Source organism: Caretta caretta, chromosome 11 (genome assembly GCF_965140235.1).
Source record: "Caretta caretta isolate rCarCar2 chromosome 11, rCarCar1.hap1, whole genome shotgun sequence".
NCBI lineage: Eukaryota > Metazoa > Chordata > Testudines > Cheloniidae > Caretta > Caretta caretta.
In genome coordinates this window covers 38,841,049-38,868,803 of record NC_134216.1, presented here as the reverse complement: position 1 = coordinate 38,868,803, position 27,755 = coordinate 38,841,049, and the positions used below count along the sequence as shown (strand labels likewise).

General features: G+C 40.7%; 1 protein-coding gene across 3 annotated transcripts in view; it reads left to right on the top strand.

The window, feature by feature from the left end:
* The window catches only part of LRP2 (LDL receptor related protein 2), a 180,735-nt gene that overhangs the window by 94,890 nt on the left and 58,090 nt on the right, over nucleotides 1–27,755 (top strand). For all 3 annotated transcript variants that reach the window (XM_048869191.2, XM_048869190.2, XM_048869192.2), the window contains exons 33-46: nucleotides 508–651; nucleotides 1,677–1,786; nucleotides 3,296–3,473; nucleotides 4,612–4,825; nucleotides 6,567–6,806; nucleotides 7,375–7,563; nucleotides 9,086–10,006; nucleotides 11,289–11,454; nucleotides 12,929–13,087; nucleotides 19,684–19,973; nucleotides 22,122–22,325; nucleotides 22,753–22,995; nucleotides 24,543–24,668; nucleotides 27,567–27,686. In XM_048869191.2, the coding sequence (XP_048725148.2) occupies nucleotides 508–651; nucleotides 1,677–1,786; nucleotides 3,296–3,473; nucleotides 4,612–4,825; nucleotides 6,567–6,806; nucleotides 7,375–7,563; nucleotides 9,086–10,006; nucleotides 11,289–11,454; nucleotides 12,929–13,087; nucleotides 19,684–19,973; nucleotides 22,122–22,325; nucleotides 22,753–22,995; nucleotides 24,543–24,668; nucleotides 27,567–27,686 (3,304 nt within the window). The remainder of the gene's footprint in view (nucleotides 1–507; nucleotides 652–1,676; nucleotides 1,787–3,295; nucleotides 3,474–4,611; nucleotides 4,826–6,566; nucleotides 6,807–7,374; nucleotides 7,564–9,085; nucleotides 10,007–11,288; nucleotides 11,455–12,928; nucleotides 13,088–19,683; nucleotides 19,974–22,121; nucleotides 22,326–22,752; nucleotides 22,996–24,542; nucleotides 24,669–27,566; nucleotides 27,687–27,755) is intronic.

The window sequence follows — 27,755 nt, the reverse complement described above, 5'->3', positions numbered from 1 at the left end:
AGAGTGGGTAGGATCACTGGGATAAACTTAGTCAAGTTTCTTGACATTATAACTGTTTTCAAAGTGCAAATCTTAAAAAGTTATACTGGGGAAAAGACCTTAATTTTCTTTTATTGTGTTTAAACTGTATCAAAGATGTTTATCACAGACCTTCCTTGAGTTTTTCCTAATAAAGTGTTCATACTATAGTATGATTATATATAACTGTGGAAGATATAAACTCCAACCTTCTGTTCTATGCAGCACAATTTTATATCCTCCAGTCAGGATAGAGAGTAGTAATGTTTCTTTATATAATGTAGCTTTTACTATTTAGAATAATAATTTTGCCCCTCTTTTGTGTACTGCGCATATACGTATACATTCTACTAGCTGTGTTGGATATGCTTTTTCCTAAGCAAATTAGTATCATGTAAGGGAAGTGCTTGTGAAGAGGAAGAAATGTGATATTTTCTTTGTGACATGTCCCTCAACATTTTCTCACTTTTCTTATCTTTTTCCCACAAGGGTGAAATCCACAGGGTGAAGTCAGATGGAACTAACAGGACAGTATTTGCTCCAGCAGCTGTTACTGGTGCTCCTATTGGCCTGGCTTTAGACTGGATATCTGCAAACTTGTATTATAGTAACCCTGGCACGCAGTCAGTTGAGGTACTTATTTGATAAATACCATTTAAAGGTGAAAGCCTGAATTTTTCTTTCAGAGGCCATACATACAGCTTCAAAGCAGCAAGTCATTCTGGGGAAATACACCTGAAAGCAGCTTTATTTTAAAACTGAGTATTAAGGATAAAAAGCAGAAAAAATCATTAGAAAATTTAGTTGCCTAAAGAATCAAACTAAATAAATCGAACTCCAATCTGGACATATGTATGTAGCCAATGTGATTTTAAAAGCAACACTTCATAGGAGCATCCATTAACCTGTGCACAGATCTATTTTTTCTTCAAATCAGTAAGCTCTCCGATGTTGTTTGATGCTGATAAATCCTCAGAACACTAGAGTGGAATGCTGTATTACACTTCTGCATTAAAGTCTAAGCTCCAAATCCATGCCTATTGAAATTAGTGGGAGTTTTGCCACTGGCTGCAATGAAAGAAAGTTCAGGTCCCGGATGCTGTGGTATGGTTTGGTGTGTTGTGGCTCCCCAGAGACTAGCCACTTGAAAGTAGCTAAAGGATAAAAAGACAAGGGTTATTTAGGGTGGAAAGGAGAGGAGTAATAGGGATCTAATGTAATGGATGATGAGGGATTTCTCTGTCCCAGTATAATAAAAGGGGGCATGTGATTAAATTAAAAGGAAGCTAATTTTAAACAGGTTAAAAAGAAATATTTTGTAAAGCAGCATAAAATCAACCTGAACCTCACTTAACACCTCTAGTGTTATACTGAAGTATGGAAACAGTTTAGTAAAGATTTTAGTGATTTTTATGAGCAGGAATAATTTGCAGTTATGCTAGCTAAATTAAGTATCACAGGAAGTTTGTTGGAGAAGTACTTGTCAGAGGAGAGAATGCATTGGAGAAGTACAGAACTCAGTGCTTTTTCTTCATAGTGCTTGTGTTAACTTTTTCTTCAGCTTGGACCTATGTGGGTTCAGGCTGTCCAGGTTTTAGTTTGAAATTATACTGTCAATTCCACATTGTATACCCTAATTGTGTTAAACATTTATGTAGGTACTGAAGCTACATGGTGAAGTAATGTACAGAAAAACTCTGATTACCAATGATGGTACCCCTACTGGAGCTGGAGTGCCAATTGGTTTGGCTGTTGATCCAGCACGAGGGTGAGTTTCCAAAATAGTTTTTTCTTTACTTATACTTTATTTTCTAAGTTATATCAGCTTGTAAATAGTAAATAGTTTCTGAATTATTTTATTTCTCTCCTAATTTTTAGGGTTTGTATGATAGGTGGCAGTGATAATTTGTTGCAGGCATAAAATTGGCATACATAGAGTTTGTTTTTTAAAATTATATTTGGATTGAATCAGTTAATCTTTTATAACAATAGCTAGAGCCTAATATACAATACGATCAATTACACGAATGCATAAATTGTTGCATAGTTGCAGATTATTTTTTAATTGTCACATAACTTGAATTCTGGAGCATGGCTTTCATTTAAAAAATTAAATCTCAAGCCATTTTGACTGCAAAGAAAACATTCAAAATGTCAACCCAGTGTAAAGTGATACAAGGATGACTATCTGGGGCCTAGTCTATAATAGGAAAAGACATCATGTTAGAAAACACGTTAACTCTCACATATTAACTACCATGATGTTAACATGATTTTACCTCCCCCATCCAAAATGGCAACTCTCCATATTAATCCATATTATAAATATTAAGATAATGTCTTTGGGTAAAAGTTTTTTTTTTTTTTTTTAACTGATCAAGCCTAGCAAAATACAAAAAACCCTCATAAACATTTAAAAATAAATTAGATTCTGGCTGGCTGGAAAATTTTTGACAAACATTTTTTCATCAGAATTTGCTGATTTGTCTAAATGGAAATGTTCTGCAGGACTGTGTTGATTTCACAAAAATTTTGCAGGAATCTAGGCAGGTTTCAGAGCTCCCAGACTTGTTGCTCTTAGCAGCCGGGACTCCTGGTAGGACTTGGTAGAGAATGGTAATTCCATGTTGTGAAGAACTTAGGCTATGTCTACACTACACAGCTTTTAGCGACATGGCTATGTTGCTACAGCTGTGCCGCTAAAAGTCACGCCGTGTAGTCACGGTTTGTTGGCTTTCCTGCCGACAAAAAACTTCCACCACCAACAAGCAGGAGAGCGCTCCTGTTGACAACACGCTGTTCACACTGGCACTTGTCGCAACAAAACTTTTTCTTTCGGGGGGGGAGGGGAAGGGGGCTTAACACCTCTGAAAGACAAAAGTTTTGTCATTCAGTTGCCAGTGTAGACATAGCCTTAGACATTTTTGGTTTTCATTCCTCATCAGAACTAAGCCCAATTTTGAAATCTCAGAATCCTCTGCAAAATGGAAATTAGCTCTGTTAGATTCTTAAAATTCGATGAGTTTTAGTAATTTAAGATGTTGTGAGTGGTTCAGGAAAGGAAATATTTTTTCTTAAACTGTCTTTAACATGGCAATGTTCCGATAAAGTGAGACATGTTGTTGGACCTGATTCAGCAGTCCATCCCTACTCAGAACATATTGAAGTATTTTGCTGGGTAGCACAGTAGACTTAAGCATATTCTTAAATGCTTTGGTGAACTGGGACCTGAGAGTCTTACCTGCTTCTGTAATTGCTGCGATAACATTTGTTGCAGGAAACTGTATTGGACAGACCAGGGAACTGACAGTGGGGTCCCAGCAAAGATTGCCAGTGCAAACATGGATGGCTCAGATATAAAAACCCTCTTCACCGGTAACCTTGACCATATAGAGTTCATTACCATTGACATTAAGGAACAGAAGTTGTACTGGGCTGTCACAAGCACGGGAGTGGTATGAATTTTTTATACTGTTGCTGTAGTATCTGTGTGCCCATTTCTGCCGCCGTAACTCGTATAAGAAGTTCACGTGTTTAACTGAGACTAATCATGTGACTAAAAGTTTCAGGCCAAACATGACGGATTCATACAGTATACAGTAGCTGCTGGACTGGAATGAATCTTGCTTTTTTGAATTTCAATGAGAGTTGAATGCCTAACTGCCTTTTGTGCCCCTCCCTCCATGGATACCGAAACAGCAGTTAGGTATGGGGACGACACAGTAGTCTTGTTTACCAAATAAACTATTTATCCAGTGTCCCTGTGGAAGAGTGTGCACTCACATGTTCCATAACATTAAAAAAGCCATAGTGATTTTTGACTACTGGACAATTGACCCCTCGAGGGCTCCTATATCCTGCTCATATATGCTGCTGTGGGTCAGGCAGAGTCCAGAGGAATCTCTCAGTGTGAGCAGGAACATACCTTTCTGATTCATAACTGTCATGGGTGTACCTGTGAGGTCCAGGAGGGCATTAGTTAGAACAGGCTTTCCATGAATGACATCAAAGTTTGCGAGAGAAAAGGTGTGAACTATTCACTCCATTCTGCCGGTTTTATTGAACAGAGTGTATCCTTCTAGCACAGGGGTTTTTAAACTGGGGATTGGCACCCCTCAGGGGGTTGTGAGCTAAACCCCGCTTTGCCTCCAACAGTTATAATGGTGTTAAATATGTACAAAAGTGTTTTTAATTTCTAAGGGGGGGTGCACACAGAGGCTTGCTATGTAAAAGGGGTCACCAGTACAAAAGTTTGAGAACCACTGCAGGTAGTGGTGCCCACTTAAAAAAAAGAATAAAGTAGATTAAAATACTTGTGTGTGTTAATGAGATAGGAGTGAATAATATTTTTACTAACATTAACTTTGCTCTTATATAATTATACTTTTTTCTTTTCTCCAAAGAGGCTTTTATTTTAGATTGCCATTAGCTGTTTTGAAAAATGACAAGTTTGTTAAATTTTAATGGAAAGAAAAGAATAGTTCTAAAAAAAATCCAATTCTCGCCCCAAACCCAAGGAAAATGCATAGATTTCTGTTCACAGAGTTTATCAGCATGTATAAAATTCTAATTAAATTCTAACTGATCTCTTAGATTGAAAAAGGCAATGTGGATGGTACAAATCGTGTGACCCTGGTTCTTCATCTGTCTCACCCATGGGGAATCGCTGTCTATGATTCCTTTCTGTACTATACTGATCGAGATTATGAGGTCATTGAGCGGGTTGATAAGTCCACTGGAGCGAACAAAGTGGTGATGAGAGACAATGTTCCAAGACTGAAGTGCCTACGAGTGTATTATAGAGACAGTGAGTATTTGCTCCAATTTAAAGAGGCAGAGTCAGGAAGCCTTAATTTTGAAAAATCTACCATCCTCAAAACAAGAATCTGAAACTTTATTAAATTGCCAACAAGACGGCATGGCAAACCATAAATTAGTCAGGTGGTGGTTTGGGTTTCTGAGAGCATCTTTACACATCATGCAGGTGCATAGAAGTGAATAGCCGCATTCCTCAGCTCTACAGTATTTGTCTGCTCATTTCTGTTCAGTCAGATTACTGACGTATACAAGAGTAATGCTCTACAAGAGCATTCCTTTGAAACCAAACTAAGTGGGTAGGGCTAATTTTAGTCTTTTCGGCTTTGATGATATGTTGATAAAACATGAACTTACTTATGGGATGCACAGTAGGATTTATATATGTCTTCGACACAACATTTTAATACTATTTTGTATTTGTAGTTCTGAGACAAATTAATGTTATTGCATTTTCAAATATTTCTATAGTTCTCATGTAGGTATCTCTATTTTAAGAGTTTCAAAATATTTATTGGAGCTCAGAGGAGATGATCATAGTGGTCCTTTCTGGCCTTAAAATGTATGAATGTAGTTTAGGGTTGTTTTTGTTAGTTTTTATTTCAGTATGATTTCTAGTAGTGTGGTATGGAATTCAAGTACATTAACTTTCACTGCTCTATACTAACACAGGCTGTGTTAACTTTTTCTGGGAGAGAAGGGAGTTCTGATTGATTGTAGAGATCCTTCTCACATGCATAGTTGAGATCTTAACTTACACAATGTCCAAGGGTGTTATGCTCTAGATTTGACATTGGGCTCATTGCTAGTCAGTTTATTCATTTCTGTGCTCAAATGTCTTCAAGTAATTTGTAGAACTGGTTGATTAATTCACAGTGAATAATATTTTGCTGTGAATTTTAGCATCCTTTTCTACTTGCAAATTGTCCATGAGCAGTTTTCAGTTTTCTCTAGTGTGTTCCTTTTTCAAAATTATTCACCTAATAATTTCTGTGAATAAATCTCAGCATTTTATTAGATTATTTGGTATTGAAATGCCATCCATGTGGTTAATTTTCATAAGAAACATTGGTCAGATGATGGTGTCATTTTTTTCTGACTGAAAGAGCACAATTTATTGAAGTAAGTTTCTGTGGAAGTGTATTTCTGAGTTCAAAAATTCAGTTTCGCTGGATGTTCTAATATTCATGTAAAATTCTCTGTTTTCATGAACATTCCTGGATATAACCTCATTTGCTTGAATATTCTCAGGAATAGAACACAAAGGGGTATGAATACTTGCAAAGCAAATTTTGTTTTTTTTATTTGAGGACAATCATCTGAGGCATTTCCCAGCTCTAATAATTAGTTGTGCGGTTATCCAGTTAGGATTTTGCTGTCGCATTTGTTTTTATAGTAAGTTTACAGCTGTAACTTTAACTGAATAATTAATTCTGGAATTTTATTAGCTAGTTTACTTCAAATTTATATGAGAGTCATATCTGATCCTGAAAAAATATGCTCTACTGAAGATCTCTTCATCTTAGGTGAGAGGAATCCGGACAATTATTTTATTATTTATTTGCCACAGTTCAAAATTATTAAGATTCTTACTGTTGCTAGCTGCTTATTGTTGTTAGTCACTTTCCTGATAAGCTTGTGGCATGTACACATTTTATTCTAGAACAACAAGAGTTTATAATGAACAGCTGAACTGTTGGGGTTTTACATGCATCTGTTTGTTTCCGACACAGATTCTGCTGGTTCCTCGAATGGCTGCAGTAACAATATTGGAGTTTGTCAGCAGCTTTGTCTGCCTGTGCCTGGTGGGCTATTTTCCTGTGCCTGTGCTACTGGCTTCCAGCTAAATCCTGATAACAGGACTTGTTCCCCATACAGTTCCTTTGTAATTGTTTCCATGCTGTCCGCAATTAAAGGATTTAGCTTAGAGACATCTGATCACTCTGAAGCCATGGTACCGTTGGCAGGAAGAGGTATGTGAAGATAGTAGTAGATGAGAAAAATCTCTTTATGGCTAATGTTGTCATTTTCTGTTAAAGATTTGTAATGCTCTGGGGATTGCCTATCTGACATATGGTGTATTTAACAACGAGACTAATATACTGAATAATAATATTGCCTAGGCATCATGCCATGGAGGTAAGGAATGTATACAATTCAGTGGCATATACTGATCTCCACATAAAGGCCTACATTTTCAGAAGACAACCTCTTTTTGCAGATGTAGTTTGTGAATTTAATTTTAGCACACTGTAATAATCAGACTTTATTAGTTTAATATTCTCCTGCACTATTTTAAATATTGAACAACTGAGCCATAATATATACGATGCTCTGCACATTAACAGAGAAGCCAGTTGTATGATCTTATCTGAATGTTTACATATAAAGAGTACCATGGCAATGTAAATTGATGGTAGATTTTATGCCATGAGATTGTAAACCTCAATTCACTTGTCCTTTGCAAATAACATAAACCACAAATTTTAAATAAAATACTTTATATTAAAAATAATTGATTGCTTTTTAAAAATGTTTCAGGACGAAATGCACTTCATGTGGATGTTCACATGCCTTCTGGTTTCATTTACTGGTGTGACTTCAGCAGTACTGTTTCTTCTCAGAACGCAATACGTAAAATTAAGCCGGATGGTTCTTATTTTAGAAACGTTATTACAAATGGAATAGGACGAAATGGAATCCGTGGCATTGCAATTGATTGGGTAGCAGGTAAGCAGAACTGCTGCATAGCTGAATTTATAATAAAAGTTTTTCTGTATATGTTGTAGGAATCTTTAGACTAATTAGTTTTATAGAAAAAGGAACTCATGGAAATATTTCAAAGGGAAAACGTGTGCTTTTAGGTAGTGCTGTATATGCAGAGTGGTTTTAAAATGAAAAAAATGTATGAAGGGCAGCAGTCCCATTGATTACAGTAGGAGTTGAATGAACAAAGTAGAGGACAGAATTTGGCTCTAAGCTGTAGACTTAAAACCATACTTTCCAATTAATATTGCAAGTTAAATCAAACAGCAAGTTATAATTAATGCAAATACCAACTTTTTAGAAAGCATTTATTCATTTAACACTAAACAGGAGATCATTGTCAAGTGCATACATTTGTTTTTGTTTCTTTGGTGTAATTTCTTCCAGCTGTGTCTATGCTGCACCCGTCTTTTGGTGGTGTGTAGTGTACATACACATGGGTATAAATAGCAGTATAGATGGTGAGGCATGGCTTAGTTTAGTAGACTACAGACATGCCTGAAGGATGTGGATATGTACCCGACTATTTACCCTACATGGCTCTGTACATGTCCAAACCTGTGTCCCCATCTAAACTGCTGTTTTTAACAGTGTAGTGTCATGCTTTCCCTGCTCCAGAAAAGTGGAAAGATTCTGCCAGCTCCCTCACCACTGCAGAAACTCTTCTCCACCACTGGGAAAGTCTCTGGCAGCTCCCATCCCTGCTGCAGGGAAAGACTCTGGCAGTGGGGAAAGGCTCTGTCTGGCAGGGGTGAAGCAGTGGGGAAAGGCTCTGCCAGTTCCCCGCTGCTGGAGCCCTTCTCCACAGAAGGGAATGACTCCAACAGTGGAGAATGGCTCTTGCAGGGGAAGGCTGCGGGGAAAGGCTCAGCCTTTCCTCACCTCAGTGAAAGGCTCCGTCAGCAGGGAGCTGCTGAAACATTTCCCCTCTGCCTTCCCTCTCCCAGAGCCTGTCACTGGCATGTGTAGCTACACACCTCGGGGTGTGTGCTTTTCACTGTGGCATGCATTGCACATATACTACTTGCCGCCACAGTGGTGTATATATAGACATAGTGTCTTTAGTTTCAAATAAAATGCTAAGGAAAAAATGTTAATGTTGATTTGAAGCAATGCAATAAAATAAGACCTTTGAACTAAATAGATATTGTTGTATGAAACCATGATGATGAGCTATATGAATGGGCCAAATTCTGTCTCAATTATGCCCATGCAGCCCACTGAAGTTAGTAAGGATGGATGAATGAATCCAGGGCAGAATTTGAATAATGTTATTTTGTGGTACTGTTTGTCTAATTCTTCACAGTTGAGCATCTATTTTTAAAGTTCTTTCTGAGGAAGCAAATGTCCTAACCAGATAAATATTTGGGTCTTTGCTCATCATAATTTTATGATTCATTTTTTGATCACCATTTGAAGGTACCAGCTTGTGTTCCTCTGGTTTTGAATTAAATTGTATTTTATCTTTTTTTTTTTCCAAATACAGGAAACCTTTATTTTACAAACGCTTTCCTGACAGAGACTTTTGTAGAAGTTTTGCGTTTAAACACTACTTATCGACGTGTTCTCCTGAAAACCAGAGTGGATATGCCAAGGCATATAGTAGTAGACCCAAAAACCAGATACCTCTTCTGGGCAGATTATGGACAGAATCCAAAGATTGAACGTGCGTTTCTTGACTGCACAAACAGAACAGTGCTTGTGTCTGAAGGCATTGTCACACCTCGTGGCTTGGCAGTAGATCACAGCAATGGCTATGTTTATTGGGTTGATGATTCTTTAGATATGATCGCAAGAATTCATCCTGATAGGGGTGAGGCAGAAATTGTTCGCTATGGTAGTCGCTACCCAACACCATATGGCATCACCATCTTTGAAAATTCTATGATCTGGGTGGACAGGAACCTGAAAAAAGTCTTCCAAGCCAGCAAAGAGCCAGGCAACACTGAGCAGCCAACAGTTATACGAGACAATATTAATTGGCTAAGAGATGTTACCATTTACGACAGCCGTTTTCAACCACAGTCTCCCATCAGTATCAACAACAATCCTTGTTTGGAGAACAATGGAGGTTGTTCCCATTTGTGTTTTGCCTTGCCTGATCTGCAGATGCCTAAATGTGGGTGTGCCTTCGGCACACTAGGAAGTGATGGCAAGAGATGTTCCATTTCAACAGATGACTACTTGATTTTTGCCCTTGAGAATGCACTTAGAAGCATACAGCTCGATCCCGAGAATCACAGCCCCCCATTTCGCACAGTGAATGTGTTAAGAACTGCAGTGGCTCTAGATTTTGACAGCATGAACAACAGAATATATTTTACACAAAGTTCTCCAGCTGGGACAGGAAAAATCAGTTACATTAATATTTACTCAGGAACTGGCACTCCAACTATAGTTGCGTCAGGTAAATGCCATTAAACTTGATCTAAACTAACTGGATATTAACAAGATAGGATTATAGCACATGATCATTAGTTAAATAGTTACAGTATGTTTATTCTAATGATCAAGACAGACTGTTGAGTTAAGATATTCTCTTGAAAGCTTCTGTTGACATTTCTGCTTAGTTTTTTCCTCCTTTCAGGTTTTTACTCCATCTTTATCAGTACTCACACAAACTATGAAAGTATAAGACTAGTTAGTACTATTATTGTTTGTTTCCAGCAGTTCCCACAATGTAATGAGCATTGAACCAACATATGGGAAAGCATAGTCCCTGCCCCAAAGAACGTACAATATAAAAGGACAAAACAGACAGATGAAAGGTTAGCTGGATGTAACATACAAGCAGAGTGTTCAAGGTGGTGTTTGGCCATGTCTTGATAATACAGTGTTGGGTACCACAATGTTCTGGGTTTTTAGTTTTTTTTTAATTACTATAGAATATCTGCAGTTTCCTGTCACCCTTGGCATTACCAGTCATCTTGGGTTCTTGTAGGTGTCACCGGGGAAGTGGGTCTTCAACAGAGATTTCATGGTGGGAGGGGGATAGTGATCTTGCAGACCAGCTCAATGAAGGCCTTCAGTGCATAGAGGATGGGGTGGAAGAAGACATGGAGAAGAGAAAAAGCTTGAAAAGAGCTACAGGGTGTTTTGAGAAAGCAGAGCTACTCATCATAATTGCTGAGTTACACTGTTTGTTCATACTGGGCCAAGTCCTCAGGGGGCTTTTCAGCGCAGCCCAGTGGTGGCGGTGAGGGTGGGGCTGCACCTCCCCTGGGAGAGCTCAAGGAGGGATTCTGTCTTGGAATCCTGCCTGTTGCTGTACCCATTCCAGGGGCACAACTTAATGCCCTGACTGCCTTGGTCCCACTCCAGGGTGGCTGCAGAGAGAAAGTAGGGCAATGTCTCTGCCTCTTCCCCACCTGTCTCTGCCTCCTTTGGAGCACTGTGCACTCCCAGAGTAGTAGTGTGGGAGGAGTCCCTGCACTTCCTGGGGGATAGAGACTGCAATTCCTCTTGCCCTTAAGTAGGCCACACAAGTGTCTGAGAGAACCCACTCCCACTGCATGCCCTTATAAGGGCCTGTTTCTTAGATTTGTATTTAGGCAAACACCCATTGATGTCAATGGAATCTTAACTGGATAAGTACCATAGGATTTGGCCCATTGTGATGGTGACGATTTGGTGAAGTGTATGGCAATGTTTCAGAAAGTTGTAATGAAGAGATGTTCTCCTTTCTTAAGGGTTGGGAACTCCAGATGGCATAGCCTTTGACTGGATCAGTAACAGAGTTTATTACAGTGACTATTTGAACCAGACTATCAGCTCAATGGCTGTCGATGGATCTAACCGCACAGTGGTTGCCCGTGTTCCACGCCCTAGAGCTATTGTACTAGATCCTTGCAGAGGGTATGTCTTTCTCTTTTTCTTCAAAAGTTTTCATTAAAATTGTATTTTTATATTAGGTGGGGCTGGTAGTGCTGCTGATCGTTAAGGATGCCCGACACTTCCCATTGTTAGACCCATTTGACAGAGAGATCACCCTGCTCTCAGCAATGTGGGTTTTTTTGCTGTTCCTGTGAGGAAACTGCCCATATTTGGTCTTTGAAAAATATGAGTTTGCTCATGTTTAGTAGAGACTTTTTAAGAGTTTGTCAGCCAAATTTGGTACTGGGCATGCATCCAAGGCTGCAGGGCTGAGCAGGACTTTCCTTGCAAATGTTGTTTCTGGCTGTTGTGGTGCTGGGCACCAGAACTGAGAGCTCCTATGCACCCAGGCTCCTCCTGCTGGTGCCTGTGCAAGTGTGGAGGAGGAAGTGGAGGGGTCAGAATTAAGGTTGCATGGGGATCCTTAATTCTGGCATTTCTTAACTTTTGCGTGTTTGACTTTGCAACTTCGATATTCTTTATTTGTGGTTTTTTGGATGTAGTATAAATATAAGATTAAATTTAGATATAGACCTTTGGTAGTTGGCTTTGTCAACTAACTGTCAAAAAGACAAAAGCAGTGGCACTCTGAGGTAAATCATGCGGGGTACAGTGGGAGTAATACTATTATTAGAAAAGAAATAGAGGAGAAAAATGATGTAAGTTTGGAAATATGTGTGCTGGAAGATAACAGCTTGAGGGTACTATGTGAATTGCACAGAGTTCTGTGTTCTGTTCCTGGCCAGTGCAACAGAATGTGCAAGTATATTCAGATATATGCAGACAATATGAGACAGTGCTTTGCAGATGAAATCAGAGGACCCACAAGAGACTCCTTCATCTGACAGAGAATGCTAGCCAATCTGGATAGGTGCCAGAAAGAGCTCTATACCAGCAGGAAGGAGAGGCATCCAGCACCAGATGTTGGTCAAACTAGACAGAGAAGATAATGGGAAGGTATCTGTCTACCACTCAACTGAGCTGAGCAGAGGACCAAGTGGTGGTTGCTCAAAATAAGGCTTCTCTGAGAGTATCATGTCCCTAGGATTAGTTGACACACCAATAAAATCTACCTATTTAGATTCCTATATGATTCCAATACCCCGTACTATCTGAGTGCCTCACAAGAATTCATGAATTTATCCTCACAGCAGCCCTTTGAATTAGGAAATAACGTTATTAGCACTATTTTGCAAATGGAGAAACCAAAGGAGAGAAATTCAGTGACTTTCCCAAGGTCACACAAGAAGTGGTGGGGCTTCACGTGGGTGCAGTAGTTCTTGCTATTGCAGAATCAGGGTCCTAATTGATGGAGATAGTTCTTCCCTCACATATATATTTCCAGCTGACTCTTGACTTCAGTAGGAGAGACCAGAATGGATGTCTCTTACGACAGAATTGAGTCCTGTGGATTTTGTTTGCCAAAGAGATAACTTTGCAATTGTCTGATTGATAGTTACATGTACTGGACTGACTGGAGTACCAATGCTAAAATAGAACGAGCTACACTTGGAGGAAACTTCAGAATACCAATTGTAAGCACCAATTTGGTGTGGCCAAACGGACTTACCCTGGACTATGAGGAACAGCAGCTTTACTGGGCTGATGCACATCTGTATGTATCTGTCTCGTCTGTGGTAGGATTTTTAAAAGAAATTTATTATAACACTTTACTTTCAGAGCTCAGATTTTTTTTCTCCTTTTTTTATCACTTCAGATGCATTTGGTACCATTTTATACTATGGCCCATTAATAATCATTTAATAGTTTTTAAATTCCATTGTGAAAAGTAATCAGTAAGTACGTAGTGCTGTAATTGTTAATCACATGGTTGTTTCTGTCTTATACCAGGTAACCAAAATTGTAGGGACCAAATTCTGCCACCATTACTCAATCAAAACTTCCATGACTTCCTTGGCAGTTTTGATTAACTAACAAATCTTAGAATTGACCTGTGATTTTGAGAACAGTGTATGTTAGTAATTTGCAGGCACATAGAATTACTGGGTTTCCTGAAATTCACATGGAGTTAAATTTACTCTAATGTTGTGCTAGCTCATTTGTCTGATTCTTAATGCAGTATTTTAGCATCTTCTCTGATCTATACATTGCTTCTGCACAGCTTCTCTCTACATTCATCACTAATGGGCAGTGCCTCTCACTGTGGGGGGGAGGGATAGCTCAGTGGTTTGAGCATTGGCCTGCTAAACCCAGGGTTGTGAGTTCAATCCTTGAGGGGGCCATTTGGGATCTGGGGCAAAAATTGGGGATTGGTCCTGCTTTGAGCAGAGGGTTGGACTAGATGACCTCCTGAGGTCCCTTCCAACCCTGATATTCTATGATTTGGAGATGGTCCAGTGTTGTTGCTGGAGGCTCCAGGACTAAACCCCACCCGCAAGCTCAGGCCACCAGAATTTCTGCCTTCAGCAGCAGAACAAGTTGGCAGTTCAGTCTCTCTACGCCACTTTGTTTTCTAAGTTTAAAGTTTTTTCATGGTGCATAGTGACTGCATTTCAGCTCGTGTGTGTCTCTGTCTCTCCTGAGGTGAGGAGTCACTGGAGCATTGAGGCTCTAATCCTTGGGGTTCCCCAGTACAGCATCTCTTCCACGGCTGTCTCTGCCCCCTTTCCCCTTCACAGCAGCAGAGAAGCCTTGCAGGCATTGAACCAAGTCCAGGAGGTGCTGTGCACAGCTTTTCAAGAGCCTTGGAGGACGAGCTGTGCTCTGCTGTCGCTAGCTGCTGCCCCTCACTCTGCCAGGGCATGAGGCTGGAGAAGGCGAGCTGTAAGCTACTGACCCTTGCACTGCTAGGGGATGGGGATTTGCACTGGACAGCTGTGTAGGGTGTCAGTCCTTGCCTGAAGCTGCGACTCCAGTGTGGAGGGCTTAGCCAAGACAGAGAGGAAGACCCGTCACAGCCTGCCCCAGAGTAAGACTCTGACCTCAAAAAGGCAAAAGCAAACATCCCATTCATAAGGCAGTGATTAATGTAGTTAATGGGCAAGTGGTATAAAACCCAGGATTTAAACCCTTTCTCCTTTGCCTTCCCTCCATGAAGGAGCATTTGCTGGGCTTTGTATCAGGATTGCCCCCGGCATGCTTTTGTCAGGGCATGCAGATGCCTGGTGCACCCATGGAGTCCTGCCTCAGGCAGCAGCTGTGTTGTCAGTGCTTACTTTGTTCCAGGGCTTGTCAAGGGCTGAGCTCTGGCACCTGTAGGCTTGACAGTCCATAGCCCCCACACCGCTGGGCTTGCTGCATCAGTTAAGAAAGTAAAAAAATGCTTGAGTCCGAGCACCTAATTGTTTGTGCCTTAGCACCTCTTGCATCACAAATTAACCACTGAGTGTTGCTGATCTCTGAAGTTCAAAATTCAGGAGACAGACCCTCCAAAATTTTGAGATTGCCCTCCCCCCAAGAAAGAACTAGATAAATTTTTCATCTTAAGCCAACAAATACCTGAGGATTTGTACATGAGAGATCAAAATTCCTGTACAAGACTCTTTCTTTCAATCTGCCGTCTGCATCCAGAATCCTAAGAAATGGCTGGTAATAGTCACAGCAAGGCTCAGGTCCCCAGTTAGGCATCTATACCCATGCACGGACAACATCACAACCTGTGCCATGCCCAGAGAAACAGACTCACTCAGAATTCGCCAGCTGCTGGAAAAAATTCAGCCCCACCACTTGATCAAAATCAAGAAAAATCTTTTGAGCCCAGTGCAGAAAATTGTTCAACCAGAGGTCAAAATAAGCATGGGTCTGACTGTAATTTTACCATTATGGTAAATATTCACAAAGATACAAACTTTATTGCGTCAATCATTTCCTGGCAGTGCTTATCCATAACCAATTGTCTCTAGTGAATGTGTTTGCTGGTACCAAGCATCTGTGTTATCCCCGATTTCACACAATGTGCCTCCAGATAGTCGTCCTGAGAACATGGTACCACTGAGGAGATGTAATACAAAATTAACCGTCATTCCTGAATCACATCTGGATCTCCCTTGTGGACAGGTAAGTACAAACAACATGCTGAAAATCAACTCAGTTTTCCCTAGAGATCCTTGCATACTTGCTATGAAAGTAAACCTTGCAGGGTCGGAAGCATACCTGGAAGACAAGATGACCCAGGGATTATGGTTCTCCACTCAGAAAAAGGAAAGCATGCAGGTCTCTCAAGGTCACCCCTTGAGCTGTACCAATTTCCAGTATCTCAGAGTGCCCATCCTTTTAATTCACTTCAGCAGCTCTGTTAGCGGTGTTTCTGAGCACAGCCATAATGTTGGTTTTGCAGGACCAGATCCATCAAGTATGGTGTCCTGTCTCTGACATTGACCAGTACCATATCCTTTAGAGGAAGGTACAAGAAACCCTACAGAGGGAAATTATATAAAAACTTGCCTACAGGGGAAGTTTTGTCTTAACTCCCAGTTAGAGGGTTGTTTATGCTCCAAAGCATGAGTGTTTATACCTAAGGCTGTGAGTTTGCCACGGAGGTCACGGAAGTCATGGATTCCGTGACTTTCCATGACTTCTGCAGCGGCCAGTGTGACTGGCTCAGGGGCAGCTCAGGCAGCCCCTGCGCAGAGGCACACCAGTTGCTGCTGGGGCAGTCTTGGCCTCCCCGCCCCCAGCTGCAGAGTTTGGGTGTGGGAGGGGGCAGAGGGTTGGGGCACAGAATGGGGTGAGGCGGGCTCTGGGCGGCACTTACCTGGGGGGCTCCCCGGAAGTGGCGACATCCCCCTCACTCAGCTGCTAGGCGGAGGCGTGGCCAGGCAGTTCTGCACACTGCCTCCGCCCAGAGAGCTCGCTTCGCAGCTCCCATTGGCGTGGAGCCAGGTAAGGAGCCTTCTGGCCCTGCCAACTCCCAACACCAACGGGGGTCCCAGGCTGCATGCCCCCACCCAACCATCCAGCCCCTCCCTGCCACCGCCCATGCCTCCCCCAGCACCCACGGGGCCCCTGGGCAGCCGCCCCTCAAGTTTTATTCACTGGTATTTTTAGTAAAAGTCATGGACAGGTCACAGGTCGTGAATTTTTGTTTACTGCCTGTGACTTTTACTAAAAATATCAGTGACTAAAACATAACCTTATTTATACCCCTTCCAAAACCAGGGAATAACCAGAGGTCAGAGTTTCTCTGTGACAATGGAAATAATGTTACGGTCAGAGAAAAGTCTGCTGCCTTTCAAGATGGTTCATGTAAAGGATGTGGAAAAGAGGAAAAAGGAGAGTTGAAGTCCTAATCCTCCATGGATCAGAAGGCACTTTATATTTGATAAACAACTGAGGTACCTCCATTACATCTGCTGAAAGACTCCTTCTTCATCTGGACCTGGACCACCTCCAGTTAAAAGCCTGGGCATGGGAAGAGAAGTGCAGTTCAGCAGGGTTTCTCCATTAGTCTCATTGATACAGTTTGGTATCCAGACAGAATTTAACCAGGTCAGATTTCATTTCTGGTGTGAGGGGAAACAGAAGGCACTTTGGGGCAAGTATGGTCTCTTTGTTATTTGTTTGTACCGTGTCCAGCAAATGGGGCCCTGGCCACTAATTTACGACAGACAATTAATAATCACAAAGTTCTGATGATCTCAGCTACGCTACAGGTTTTCCCAGATGACTGGTCAGAATCCAGCAACCAAATACCATAAAAAGGTGTGTACCAGCCCTAGCAGTGTTCTTCATGGAGGTACACCAGACTCTCCAATGAGTATCATCAGGTGTCAAAATTCATCAGAATGGCCAAACTAGACGAGCTTATGTGCAGCTTTTTTCTTGCCATTACTTCCAAAAGACAGGGTTGGAATTAGTTCCTCTATCTGTACAAGAATGACATAGGTGTTGTCAAGTGGAAAAGGTTATTCTTGTAGCTCCAGAAATCGTTCTGATCAAGATTAGTTCATCTTTTTACAACTCCTGTGAAACAACGTTTCCATCATTTTGTTCCAATCCTTACACTCCCTTGGAAAGTTGTGACCTAAATGGATATTCCCAAAATGTCTCATTCTATCCAAAATGCCATGGCCTTAGGACATCAAACTTGCTGCAGGCAAGACATTAAAATCCTTCAACAGTTGACATCCTAGGCATCTGGGAGACTATTTATGGAGTACGAATCAAGGTGTCCTCAGAAGGTCTCTATTGGCATTGTGGGGAAAAGTGTCTGAGGCTCATCTGAAGAAGATTTGCAAAATAGATTTTCATTGCTCTGCAGAGGGAGTATTTTGGTAGGAAGGTGCTACTGGGTTGGTTCCCACATAATTCCTTAAATTACAAAGCTTTTGCTTTATATGAGGTAACTTGTATGTCTGCCTATTATTCATCTTGTAATAATAATTAAAATTCTGCTTTATCTTCCCCTCCTCCACTTTTATGATTCACTGTTTCTTACTTCCCATTAGTGATGAAGGAGGAGAGAAGCCATGCAGCAGAAGGAAAAATTTCTTACATGATAATTTTCTTTCTGTCAGCAGCTTCTCTCCTCATTCAGCCCACCCTAGTAGTCTGGTGAATGACCAGAATGCAATTTGTAACAATTGAAATGTTTCTCTAAGGGAGACTTAAACATACAATTACCCTAAGATTAGCTAATGTAAGTTCATGTTATTCACTTAAGGCTAATGATTGGTTACCTGCATGCTTCTACAGCTTTGAAAGAGCTTGTCTGGGTGTTAAATTGAAGGGCGGGACTTAGTCCTGGAGCTGCAACATTGAACTCACCTCTGGACACTGGGAATGTTATTGTTTACAGTGTAATTTTTCAGAAAACCTTTCTGTTCCATTGACAGTCTGCACACAAACATAGCTTTACTACCTGTATTTCTGTGTCTGCAACCTTGATGGGCCTTGTCTTCCCTTTAACTGCACTGTGAAGAGAGAAGCAAAAGCATGGCAATTGCACAGGCACATCTTTGAAGGAGAGGAGCAGAACTCACATGACCTTCTTTCTCCTGTCACCAAAGCCCTGCCATGTGTATATAACACCTCACTGAGTTGTCTGATCACCAGAATTCTGGGAAATGGAGTCAGGTAGCAGCCTTTACCCGGAGCATAATACACTCTTCACAATTGCTCTAATTTCTCTAATTCCCCTACACTCCACCCAGTATTTTCTCCTCACTGCTCCCTTTTTCTCTTCTCACTCCCAGCTTCTAGCAATACCATGCTCCTTTTTTACCAAGCACTTTCTCTCTCCTCCTTGAAATCCCTCCTCAAAATGCATTTCTTCTAGAAATCCTTCCTACTTTGTCATCCTTCCTGCCAACAATCTTTCCACACCCTCCTTTATCTGTAATCTCGTGTTTTGTTCTTGTGTGGCTTGTCTGCTTGGACTGTAATCTCTGTGAGGCAGGGAACTTGTTTAACTGTGTGCCTTAAGTGCTGCAAACATTTGTGGCCTGATAAAATAATTTTACATAATAATGCACCGGCAACTGTAGCATAAATTGAGTCTTCCTGAAGCAGCACTATCTGACCTTCACTGGAAGCAGGTGCAGGTGGGTCAATAGCGCTGCTAGGGATAGGATGGGTAGACAGTATAGAGCAGGGATACTGCTTGCCACAGGATTTGTAGGGTTGGAGCCTATATCTCCTGTGGGCCTGGGAGGTCCTGCTTCCGTTAGTTCTGGTCATTGTTACAGAGGGGAGCCTGAACTCCAAGGTCAACAGAGAAGAATTTGTGATTATTTTATAGCAACTCTTCTTCTTTCATACATTTATTCGTGGGAAACTTAGCACATAGATTTATGTATTTATTTTGTATGTGATCTACTATGTATTTTCTGGTAGCATGAATTTGGATCTTCAGTAGTGCCAACTAAAAAGACAGTATCTTTCCCTTTCATGGTGCCATTGTACTCCTAGTGCAAGCCTCATGAAATTTGAGCCCTTTCAAAGGAAAGAATTCTGTCATGAAATTTGTGCTCATTTTGGTTATGTATAGTGTAGCTTAAATGTTTAAAAGTTTTCTTCTAAAAACTGATTGCTTCCAGTACATTATTTTATTAGTGCTTCAAAGTCATTACTTTGCATCATTATTGAATCAGTAGTTTGAAAAGCCCCTGAGACCTCAAACTGTATTTAATAACAAATCTTAGTTAAATATGCTCCAGTACTTAATTGGTGGGAACTGGTCACAGAGTGTAATTAAGTAGGTACTGGTACCTGTAAAAGTTCAAAGCTTTAGTATTTCCTTATTTATTTTAGACAGAAGATTGAGCGATGCTCCCTTTCTGGTTCCAATCGTGAAGTAATCATTAGCACTGCTCTATATCCATTTGCCATGACCTTGTTTGATCAACACATTTACTGGACAGATTGGAATACCAGAAGTATTTACCGAGCTAACAAATACGATGGCTCAGATCAGATTGTAATGATCATGAATCTGCCACAAAGACCAATGGATATTCATGTTTGGTCAAAAAGTAAGCAACAACAGTGCATCAATCCTTGCAACCAATTTAATGGCGGTTGCAGTCACATCTGTGCACCAGGTAAACTATTATGTTTGATGATAATGTTGACTGTAGCAGAACTCATAGTATGGTGGAGTGCTAGGTTTAAAAATTACTTGGGAGTGGCTGAAATATTTATTCACCTAAACCAGGGATGGGCAACTTTAAGGTAGCATAGCACCACAAAATCCCCTAAAAGCCCGGGCAGGCCATACAGAATTTTTTTTTGAAGATAGATCCGGGTCACTGAGGGGTTCCATCTTTTAGTAAAGCTGTTGCTGCCTCATACCCCTCTGCTTGGCTCTGCTTCCCCATCAGCCTTTCTGCACCATGCCACCAAGTTCCAGTTACTGTCTCCCCCTTGGATCATTGTTTGGGAGCTGAGAGCCCATCAGGTTTTGCCCAGCACCCTCAAGTAGTGGGTGAGAGCAGAGTACACCTCTGCCAACAGGGAGGAACTAACCGGACCTTGGTAGCATGGGCCAGAGCTGGATCATGTGCTGATGGGGAGCCTGACGTATGGGTTCCCCATGTCAGGGAGTCTGTGTTTATGGGGGAACAGAGTGAAGGCAAAGACCATGCACAGAGTCGCAGCACCACTCAAATTTGGCCCAGCCACCAATCTGTCATGTCAGCAGGGACATTACACCATCCAGCTCTGGTTACTGCCTCCCTGTTGGCAGAAGTGTTCCCTGACTCGCCCACGGCTAGGAGGGGTCAGGGCTGATGACAGATAGATTGGCTGTGGAAGATGGGAGCCAATGGGAAGGCAGGAACCAGAGCCAGGAGACATGAGCCCTCCCCTGCCTGAGTGACCGAGTTGGTTGGGCCAGTGAGTGGTGTTGCGATTCAGAGCCTGGGCTCCTGCTCCCAGTCCGGTACTCTCTCCACTCTGTACTCCCTGTAACCCCTCTCACTTTAAGTGGTTGTGCCTGGTGCTCAGATTTGGACAGGCCGGGGTGCTACTTGGTTGGGCTATGGCCCACCCAGGCTACGCCCCTGCTCAGTCCTCCTGAATAATATTTTTACTGGCTGCCTATGGACAGGCCAAATAAAATGATCTGGTGAGCAGGCTGTTTCCCCTATGTCTACAGTTGCCCATTCCTGGTCTAAACTAAAATATATTGAGGTCCAGACTGTACAAACTGAATTTTCTGTGCTGTGACAGCTGCCATTTTGGCTGACACACCAGGGATTGAACTACATGAGCTGCTACAGTTAGAGCTAAAGCACTCTAGCGGGGGCTGTACCGGACACCTGTCCTCTATGGATTCGGCACAGAGGGGGCCTATAATACATACTCACCAGTAGATTACACTGGGACCTCCGAATGGTACCACATCACTAAATATTTCATGCTGCAAATTTAAAATTTTGTCATAATCTGGATTTCTTTATCACATGGTATTACAAAATCTTTTCATTACCATTATTTCCCAGACTCTTTCAGAACCCTTGCTGTACGATCTCCATTTGTTTTGTTGTGTTATTTTAAAAGCTTTGGTAATTGAAATCCCAATTTCCAATAGAAAATGAGTGGGTTTAATAAGTTGATAATGTTGTACAAGTTTGGCACAAGCTGAAACTGTAAAATAAATTTGGGGAGGGATTTTTAAAAGCACCCAGGGCAAGTTTTTTAAAGGCTCCTAAAGATGCAGATAGGTGCCTAGTGGGATTTCCAAAAGCACCTAGGCACTTATCTCCCAGTAACTGTTGGCCTGGAGGCAAAGGGAAAACTCCCATTGACTTCAATGTGAACAAAGTTAGTCTAATGTTTTCCAGTTTTAAGGGCCAGATCTTCAGCTGGTGTGGCCTTAATTTTTGACAGCAGGATACTTTCTCACTTGGATCCAAAAAGTGCACTTGTTATCACACTGAGAACAGCCCAGAGATTTCATGGTATTTATGACAAACAAATATTAAAAATCAGTGCACCAGATTTTGAGCTCAGTTACTTAAGCGTAACTCTTGAGTAGTGCTGTAGAGTTAAGTGGATTGACACAGGTGAACTGAGATCAGAATCTGACTCAGTAGCCTTGCTTATTTAAAAGGCTGATACATACAACAAAGCTAGCTGTTATAGTTCAAGAATAATGAATGTGGTAGCTGTGAATAATTTTATGGAAGGCTTATCTTAATGTGTTGATACTCTCATCCTTTTTTTTTTTTTGTCTCAAATATATGCAGGTCCTACTGGTGCAGAGTGTCAGTGTCCTTCTGAAGGACGCTGGTATTTAGCCAATAATAACAAGCACTGTATTGTGGACAATGGTACCAGGTGTGATGGAGGGCTCTTCACATGCCTTAATGGGCGATGCATCTCAGAGCGGTGGAAATGTGACAATGATAACGATTGTGGGGATGGCAGCGATGAGCTGGAAAGTGTGTGTGGTAAGCATTTTAATAACTGTGTTGGAAAGTGACACAGGGCTCAGTCCTGCTTCCACTGACATCAGTGGCACTTTTCCTATTGGCTTGGTGGCAGTAGGATTGAGTCATGTGGTAGTAATTCGGAGCGGGCTCCTGCCTGCTTTCTGATTTTGTGTCTGCATCTTCATGTGTATTATGACAACAAATCTGCATTAGAAACAAGAAAAGATTTGTAGGCATGCCTTTAACTTTAAATCAAGTTTATCTGACTTTACCTTTTGACTTTGTCTAATTCAAAACGTGTATTTTACTTTTCATGCAGTCCGTTTTGCAGCGATGTTTGCCCTGGCAGGTAAAAGTGAAGCATGTTTTCCTTTGCTACATTTGTCAAAGAATTGAGTTTACATTGTATCCATGACTTTTCCTTCCTGTTTTTATTCCCTTTTAGCTTTCCATACCTGTCAGCCAACAGCTTTTACCTGTGGCAATGGGAGGTGCGTACCTTATCACTACCGCTGCGACCACTACAATGACTGTGGAGACAACAGTGATGAGGTGGGCTGCTTGTTCCGAACTTGTGACTCCCACACAGAATTTACTTGCAATAATGGAAGGTGTATATCTCTTGAATACGTCTGCAATGGTGTAAACAACTGTTATGATAATGGCACTTCAGATGAGAGAAATTGCCGTAAGTTCATCATAACTACCTATTGTATATTTGGATCTGACTTTAGACCAAAGAAGAGGCAAATATTTTTGCTTGTGAAGAATAATGAAGCTATCAGCAAAAGAGAACAAGTGACTTCTCTTGACATGATTGGTTTATTTTAACAATATTCTGCTTTATACTATTTTGAAACAAAATACAGTAATTAAAATATTTATGAGCAATATGAGAGCATAGATATTTTATTTTATTTTATTATTAAAAACAGCCTGTCCTCTGTACGTCCCCAACCCTGGAAAGATTTATGCATGTGCTTCACTTTATGTGCTGTGAACAGTCCCATTCAGTTTGACAGGGCTATTCATGGTGCATTATGTCCTTATGTAAGTCTTCACAAGGTTGGGACCCAAATGTGTGCGGTGGGTATATGCTATAAAGTTTTATATCATTCTTACTGTGTTAATTGCAATAGCTTTAATCACCAGCAGCAAATATTATGCACGTTACTGCAGAGTTACTTTACTCCTTAATATGTATTCTTTATATAGTTAAAAAAGTGGAAATGCTTCATTGCTTAAGTGTTCATTTCAAAATCAACAGAATTGTTTTTGGAAATGAGTATTATTTTCAATAAAATACAAAATGCAGTTAAGTCAATATTGACCAATAACATGGCTAATCAGGCTAATCAGCCCTTCTGGTCAGTAGGAAGTTCTCCTATGGAACATTCATAAGTGGAGCTGAGCAAATAATTCGTGATGAGAAATTTATACAGTTAAGATAGCCCCTTTTTCTGTTTGTACCATATTTGTTGGTATATTGTGATTTTCCGGAATGTACTTGTAATTTGCATTTTTCTAAAATTTTTGAGATGTTTGCTCTATAGATTTATCACAGGTATTCGAAAGTTCAGCTATGTTTCTTATTTGTGGTTGGTCAGATAATTCACATGGTATTATTTCTGCCACAATTGGTTGAATGTACAAGCACTTCCAATGTGAATATATGTGCATGTGAATTTACAATATGGTTTCTGTGAAGACCAGCACATGCTACTTTGAAAATGCATTCTGCCAACATTTTTGCCAGTAAAACTTAATTGCCTGAATGTTCACAGAGAGTAGCAGGACAGAGCCATGAGCATGGCCCCAAGTAATTCATATCAACATTTGAACAAAAATGAGTGGAAAACATTTTGAGTTATTTGCCCAACTCTCTTTGTAGCTTCTCAAGACATCCATGTTTAGCTATTAATCAAGAGAAAATATCCCAGAAAAATATGTAAAAAATCTATTTTGTGTTAATTTACTATTGATTTAACTGTGAGGAAAACAGACTCCTAAAGTTTTGCAGCTGTTTTAGCTCCCTCTGGTGTTTTTTAGAGCCACTTTTGTTTCTTTTGAGTGAACAGTGATATAGTGGCAGTCTCTTACCTAAAACTTATATAAGAGACTGAAAATTTACTCCAGAGTAAATTTTATTTTAACAACATTGTGTTTCTTTCAAAATGATACAGTTTAGTGGGATAAAAATGATCTAAACATTTGCTTTCTCTTTCCCTCTTAAAGCTGAACGCACTTGCCAATCTGGTTTTACAAAATGTCAAAGCACAAACATTTGCATTCCTCGAACGTATCTGTGTGATGGAGATAACGACTGTGGAGACATGAGTGATGAGAGCCCCACTCATTGTGGTAAGTAAATAGTGCCCTAATCACCTTTCTTCACATCAGTAATTCATTCCTCAGGTGCCTTTGGTACAAGCTCAGACGTTCTTGTAACATCTGTTCTTTATACTCCCTGAGGTTTATGAGGTATATGTACCATAACGTGCTCACCATTTATGTAGCCTCAGCTTTTCCCAATGAAATCAGGCATAATTTCTCTATCTTTTTTGTATAGTATTTCAAGAATCCCTTATCCATTCTGATTATTCTTTGCTGTACCTTCTACATCAGTGGTTTTCAACTTGTGGTCTGCGGACCCCTGGGGGTCTGCTGACTATGTCTTAGATTTCCAAAGCTGTCTGCACCTCCATTAGAAATTTTTTAGGGGTCCGCAAATGAAAAAAGGTTAAAAACCACTGAACTACATATTTTTCAAGGTTACCAGAACTGAGCACACTATTCTGAATGTGCCTTTGTCAGTTCCTTAGTGCTAGAATAATTTCCTCTCTCTTTTGCTCAATACTTTGGTTTATACCAGGGGCTGGCAACCTTTCAGAAGTGGTGTGCCGAGTCTTAATTTATACACTCTAATTTAAGGCTTTGCATGCCAGTAATACATCTTAGCGTTTTTTAGAAGGTCTCTTTATAAGTCTACATATTATATAACCAAACTACTGTTACATGTCAAGTAAACAAAATGTTTCAGAAGCTTCATTTAAAATTAAATTAAAATGCAGATCTTATCAGTTGAGTGTGATCCTTGCCCTTGCTTTTCCTTGCTGAGTTTTCCAATGTCTGGCACGTATTTGGATACTATAAGCTGCACACAGGCTTCTGAGTGATCAGTTGTTAACCGGCTCCGAGAGGGACAGAGGACAGATTTCATGTGTTAAAATACCTGTTCACACAGGTATGTGGATCCAAATGCTGAAAGCATTGCAAACACAATTTTCTTCAAACAGTTAAATTTCACTGGCAGGGACATCCAGCAGGTCAGAATAGAGGCCCCATGATCTCTTTCGGTAGCTTCAAATGCGCTCCGCAGATCCACAAACTTTGATGTCCACAATTCTGAGCTTTTTAACTGAAAGAGTTGCATTTTGAAATCTTCAACACCCATCCACTGAAATACAGACAAATCCAGCTCGCTTTCTTTGAATTTTTCAGGTTTAATTAGAAAAGAAAGCATTGGGCCAAATCACTGGAAATCTTGAAATCTGTCAGAAAATTCTGATTCCAGTGCTTGTGTGTACTTTCGAATCTCATCGACATTGACAGTGCAACGTGTCGATAGCTCTTTTATGAGTTGGAAGTAGTGGAAAGTAGAAGTTTGAATATCCCTGGAAAAAACTGCTAGTTTCACAACAAATGCTTTCCAGGCTTCATAAAGATCCAGAACTGTTTGCCCTGCACCCTGGAGACAGAGGTTGAGTTTGTTTAGGTGAGCGGTGATATCAGATAGAAACATGAGCTTACACAGCCATTTGTCATCCAGTTCAGGGTAGTTTTGTTCTTTTTTCGACAAAAAGACCTTGATTGCATCAAAACAGTTTACAAAGCGCACCAAAACCCTGCCACGACTTAGCTACCGAATGTTGCTGGGAAGTGGGATGTTGTTATAACCACTGTCCATCTCTTCTAGCCACGCTTGAAATTGTTGGTGAGTCAAAGCAGATCGAGCAACAAGGAAATTCACAATTCGCACCACTGTATTCATCACATTATTAAGCTCTGAATTAGAAATTTTAGCACACAGGTTTTCTTGGTGGATGATACAGTGAAATTTGACTGTCGGACGGCCAATTCGATCGTCAAGTAACTTTACAAATCCCTTCTGTTTTCCGACCATGGCAGGAGCACCTTCTGTTGTCACACAAAATATTTTTCTGATGTCAACTCCTCGTTCTTCAAAATGGTTTACAAAACTTTCCAGTATATCTTCCCCCTTTGTTGTGCCATGCAGGGGTTTTAGGCAGCAAAGTTCCTCTTGGATTTCATCGGAAGCACAATATCTTGCCACAACTGCCAAACGTGGAACGTCGTTTATATCCACGCTCTCATCAACTGCAACAATAAACACTGCTGTGTCTTTCAATGCAGTCATCTGCTTTTCCTTAATGTTTTCTGCCATTTCACTTATGCGTCTCTCAACTGTTCTGGCAGAGATGGGCAGTTCTTGTATTCTAGATATGATTGTATTTTTATTTGGTAAATCATTGAACAAAACCTCCGAACTACTGAGAAAAACTTCTTTTATATATTCCCCATCTGTAAACAGCTATCATAAATCTCGGAAGTCCTGCTATGTTACTGATGGGTTTTCTGCATGGAGAAGGGGTGAGAGATGGCAAAAGTGTAGTGCATTGTGGAATAAAAAGAGAGAAAGGGAAAGTGGGAGGAAGAGAGGGACAAAAGGGAAACGGAAACAAGCTGAAGGGTGTTAATGAGCAATACATTCAATGCTCCTGAATTCCTTAGTTGTAGGGAAACAGTGAAGATAACAAGTTCAAGGCCAAACAGCAGATTTCTAGTTTGTAGAGTTCCATTTTCCTATTATTCTTAAAGTGAAAATCATCTTAGTCTCATCTCAACTATAAATATATAGTGTGCTTTGTTCTCTAGTTGCTCTGTGGAATCTTATACTAGGGGCAAATTCTGCATTCCCATAAGTGGATGCAACAATAGAAGCTGCACGTACTTGTCTAAGGAGAGAATTTGGCCCAGTAGTTGAATAGAAAGAGCAGCTAGATTGTACAAAAAGCTCTTTGCAGATAGAATATGAAAGGGCATCCTTGCTAGCATAATTTTTTCTTTTTGTTTTTTGGAGTCTGTAATGTTTTTGTGTGTCATGGACTCAAAAGCAACTTAAAACAAGTTGGAAGGGTGACAAAAAGAAAGAAGTCATACATAGGTTTTTTCTTCCAGTTTCACTGACTTGCACAAATAGTGAGTTTCGTTGTACATCTGGACGTTGTATTCCTGCTCATTGGTACTGTGATCGAGGAGTAGACTGTGCTGATGGCTCTGATGAACCTGCCTCTTGTGGTGAGTGTGCAGTTAAAAGAGAACTGTTCTGGGGAATGGGATGGCTTAGGAAATTGGTTATGGGAAATA